Raw genomic sequence first — 4,907 nt, 5'->3', positions numbered from 1 at the left:
CCGCCTGCCTCTGCCTCCCGAGTGCTGGGATTAAAGGCGTGCGCCACCACCGCCCGGCCCAGGTCCAGGTTTTGAAAGAAAAAAAGAAGCCAACAATTTGTGAGGTTTGAGGATGTTCCTGACCCTGACACTTTATATACATTATTTATTTCTGTGTCATTCTATGTAGGAAGCTGAGAAGATTTTGATTCTTGGGGTATTAGTTAGACTCACTTAAACCCAGTAAGAACCTACTAAGTATCTCTGCCTTGGTAGGGTTTCCACCACCCATGCTGCCCAGCACTCAGCCCAGACCACCCCAGGGCCTCCCTCATCTTAGTCCTAGGCAGTCTCTCAGACTGGCAGACCCTGACCACCAGTACAGAAAACTCCTCACTAGCCCCTTAATACTCTTACAGATCAGAAACGAGCTCTCACGGAAGCCTCAAGGAAATGTCCCCTGGCAGACACCCACATGAACTCTTCTGGAAAACTCCAGTTCTATAGGGAGAAGGCTCCAGACTGCCATGGACCACTGTTGAGCCAAGAATCAAAGAAGAGCAAGAAGAGAGCTTTCGAGGAGTCAGAGGAGGAGCAGAGCACAGCACAGCCGGCCAAGCAGAAGTGTATGTGTCTGACCGTGGAAGACTGGGACTTGCTGAATTCCTACTGACAACACATGCCGTCAACCTTTCCCCTCATCTCAGCACGTGAGGAGGAGAGACTGCTGGTCATTTTCCTTTGGTTTGGATTTACTTACGGTATTAGCATAGCAAACAGATATTTCTACTTTTGTGGTGGGGGAGGGGGATGATATGGACGTATGTAATAATTTCTAATGTATATTTTCAATACATAGTAATTTTTTCAATAAACTCTTCTGCTCTCGTTGAGTTCTGCTTGTGGATTGCAGATTGAAACCATAGGAAGCAGCACCATGAGAACTAACACGTTTGGCTTCGTTTGCTCCTGCTATGGTTTGGCACAGCTGACAGAACAGAGAAGAGAATGAAGCTGCCACTGATGGGGTGCTGCCCTGGGCATGCGCTAGCCTCATAGCAAGCAGAAATGAAACTAGCTGAAATGTAGAGCCAAGAACATTCAACCTCTAGCTAAGTGTCATGTTTAATGTCACAGAGCTTACAAATGGAAATTAGGGTTTACACTCCTGTCTAGTTGGCTGCAAAGTCCATTTTGTTACATTTACTCTCAACAGTAGTTAACATTTATAGAAGTCCTAGTCATTGAGGGTATTCATCAAGATCCCAATGACTTATAGCAGCCTTGGAAGTAACAAGACAGAAGCTTTTCCATCTTAAGACCTACTGGAAAAGACCCAATGATAAATATTGTAGGTTTTTCAGGCCATAGGAATTTTGTTACAAATATCAGCTATACACAGTAAATAAATACGACTGCCTGCCAATACATTTTTGTTTACAAAAACAGGTGACTGGCAGATTAGCCAGACTGTGGGTGTGTGCCACCACACCTGACACCTGGGGGCACTTGTTAAGAAGCAGGCACCCTTGTAAGGACTGTGCAGTTGAGGCAGCTTAGCAAGCAACAGTTTGCTGGGGGTAGTGACACACTGCTTTAATCCCAGCATGCGGGAAGCCAAGGCAGGTGGATCTCTTGAGTTCCAGGTCAGCCTGGTCTACATAGCGAGTTCTAGTACCACCAAAGCTACACAGAAAATCCCTGTCTCGGGCGGAAAAAAAAAAGGGTCAGCTTGAGCAGGTCTGAAGGAGGCTTATGATTCATAATTTCTAGTTGAGTACAACACATACCTATCATCAAAATTTGGAGGTGGAGGCAAGAAGGTCAGGCGTTCAAGGCTAGGCTGGGCGACATTAAAGGAAAGATGGGGCATTTCCAGCAGGCACCCAGATGATGCCAGAGCTGCTCGTTTGCAGACCATACTGAGTACCGAGAGGCTCGAACCCTAGCTGTAGGCACACTGGGCATTAGGTAGCAAAGGGTTCATCTCAGAAGGCTTCCATTTTCAGGTGTCAGTCTCATGTTAAAAAGGTGATGAGGGGCTGGAGAGGTGGCTCAGCAGTTAAGAACACTGGCTGCTCTTCCAGAGGCCCTGGGTTCAATTCTCAGCACCCACATGGCAGCTCACAACTATAACTCCAGTTCCAAGGGATCCAACACCTTCACACCAGTGCCCATGGTAAATGAGTGAAACGGTGATGAAAAATACTCTGAGCAGAGGTAGTGACGGGCAGAGGTGGTGACACAGGCCTGTAATCTCAGTGCTTGGCAGGCTGAGTCAGAGAGTCGAAGAGTTCAAGGTCTGTTTTTTCAGACATAGGGTTTATCTATGGATTCCTAGCTGACCTGGAACTGTCTTTGAACTCAGAGGTCGGCCACCTTCTGCCTGTTGAGTGCTGGGATTAAAAGTCATTCTTGGGCTGGAGAGATGGCTCAGCGGTTAAGAGCATCACCTGCTCTTCCAAAGGTCCTGAGTTCAATTCCCGGCAACCACATGATGGCTTGCAACCATCTGTAATGAGGTCTGGTGCCCTCTTCTGGCCTGCAGGCATACACACAGAAAGAATATTGTATACATAATAAATAAATAAATATTTAAAAAAAGTCATTCTAAACTGGTGAGTTCCAGGCCTGCCTAGGCTATATGAGACCATCTCAAAAAGCACACACACACACACATCTATATAAAAATAAAGTGCCTGGTTTTACTTTTCTAATTGTGGCTACTAGAAAAATTTTCATAACATGCATACCTTGAATTTGTGGGTTACATCTTATTTCTGTCTCTACAACAATGGTTCTCAACCTTCCTAATGCTGACCCTTGAATATAGTTACTCATGTTGTGACCTCCAACCATAAAATTATTTCTTTGCTACGTCATAACTGTATTTTGCCACTGTTATGAATCACCATGTAAAGATTTGATATGCAGCCCCCAAAGGGGTCTCGACCCATAGTTTGAGAACCCCTTCTCTGGATATCCCCACCATTAAAGGGCATGTTAGCAGCAAGTCTTAGAGCAACTAAGGAAGGGAGATACCATCTCAGTAAGTTAAAAACATTGATTTGACATTCAGAAACACTCTGAAGACTAACCGAGTTTCTGCTAAAGGTGGGCCTTGAAAGGTTTCATTCACTGTTTTGAGCTATACAAGGTGCTACCGCTGTGCAGACGACCACCAAAAGCTCAGACTTGGAAAATTTATGACAAGGCATTGTTGCATGTTACAGTTTCAGAGGCTGTTTTTTGACTTGCTGTTTGGAGACACTATGTCTCACTATGTAGTTCAGCTTGGGATTATTGGTGGACACCACCACACTAAGCTTAAATGTACCCAAAAGTTCAGGTGTTGAAGGCTTATTCCCCGAAGCCATGGTGCTCACAAGTGGGCTTTGGGAGGTGACTGGATCATGAGAATATTCATCTTGTCAATGGATTAACCAAGCCGTTTGTGGGTTTTTGTCTAATGGGTCGGGGTTGGAATGATAGAAAAGCCAGGGCTCTTCGCTTTCTTTGTAGCAGTTGAGCCAGGCAGTTCTCATCTCACGTGTTGTGGGGAAGCCACCGGAGAAAACTGCTCGGACATGGATCTAAGCCAATAGAAAGTCTTCCTTAGCTGGCTGGGAACTACAGGAGGTGTTCAGGATCCCAGTGTAGCACGGAACCTTTCTCAGGGTGAGCTTTTCTTTCTTTCTTTGGTTTTTGGTTTTTTGAGACAGGGTTTCTCTGTGTAACAGTCCTGGCTATCCTAAATCTCACTCTGTAGACCAGGCTGGCCTCGAACACACTGAGATTTGCCTGCCTCTGCCTCCTAAGTGCTGCGATTAAAAGTGTGTACTACCACTACCCAGCTTCAGAGTGAGCTTTTAAGCACAAAACCCATGTTCTTAGATTAATACGTTTTCAGTTAACAAGAAAAGTTAGCCAGAATTGGAACTACAGAAGGCACAAAGAAAATTTAGTACATTTATAGACTTTCCCAGAACTGTGGGTTTTGATGGATTAGGTCTTTGTTTTAGTTTTGGAAGGTGGTGCTGTCTATGTGCTGAGTTTTATAGCCTGAATGGCCCTTTCATCATGGAGTCAGTTGTGCTAAGGTCCAGGGGCCTATTAGGGTCTGGACTCTGCTCTTGTATGTATAATATCTGGCCTTGCCACAGGCCTAAAAGCTCTGTCAAGCAATTAATTAGTCCTCCCTTGGGGAAAAAAATTGTGTGTGTGTGTGTATGTATGCACATGGAGAAGAGAGGACAATTTGGGTCATCAGGCCTACACCAAAAGTATTTTGCCCAATGAGCCATTTAGCTAACCCTTTTCTGTTTTGTCTTTAAGACAGTCTTACTGTGTAATCCGTACTTGCCTAGAACTTGATATGCACGTAGTTAGGACAGACCCCAAACAGCATCACAAGCCTGTGGCACCATGCCCACTCTCAGCCTTTCTTCTTTGAGTTTGTTTACCACAGATATTTTGGGTGTTGGGAGCTAACGCAAAAAACTGGTACTGAGAGAGATGTGGCTCAGTTGGTAGAAGGCTTGACTATCATAAGTGGAAGCCTGGGTTCAAGCCCCAGCAACACGTAACAGGGATTGAATGTGGAAATGCCTATGATTCATGTACTCAGGGGTTAGAAGCAGGAAGATCAGAAGCTTGAGGTCATCCTCAACTGGGTAGTGAGTTCAACTTCAAGGCCAGCTTGGGCTCCCGGAGCTTTACTGACAGAGAAGGAGTATTTATTATAAAGGGGAGGTCTCCTCCCTGGTTCCCCTTTGCTCCACCACACACCACCACAGAACATTTGAGCCAAGTGCATCCTCCTTACGTTGTTTATCCCTTATGCTGTGACCAGCACAGTGCACTTTGTGGTTTTTTTTATTTTTTTATTTATTTTTTATTTTTTAAAATATTTATTTATTTACTTATTT

General features: G+C 44.8%; 1 protein-coding gene across 3 annotated transcripts in view; it reads left to right on the top strand.

The window, feature by feature from the left end:
• Lrrc42 (leucine rich repeat containing 42) overlaps positions 1–872 on the top strand; it is a 24,379-nt gene extending 23,507 nt beyond the window's left edge. For all 3 annotated transcript variants that reach the window (XM_005353519.2, XM_013348567.2, XM_026781877.1), the window contains exon 8: positions 399–872. In XM_005353519.2, the coding sequence (XP_005353576.1) occupies positions 399–652 (254 nt within the window). In that variant the 3' untranslated portion in view covers positions 653–872. The remainder of the gene's footprint in view (positions 1–398) is intronic.
• The last annotated feature ends 4,035 nt before the right edge of the window (positions 873–4,907 follow it).

This window comes from Microtus ochrogaster, chromosome 10 (genome assembly GCF_000317375.1).
Source record: "Microtus ochrogaster isolate Prairie Vole_2 chromosome 10, MicOch1.0, whole genome shotgun sequence".
In the NCBI taxonomy this organism is placed as follows: Eukaryota; Metazoa; Chordata; class Mammalia; order Rodentia; family Cricetidae; genus Microtus; species Microtus ochrogaster.
This window is presented reverse-complemented; position numbering and strand designations above follow the sequence as displayed.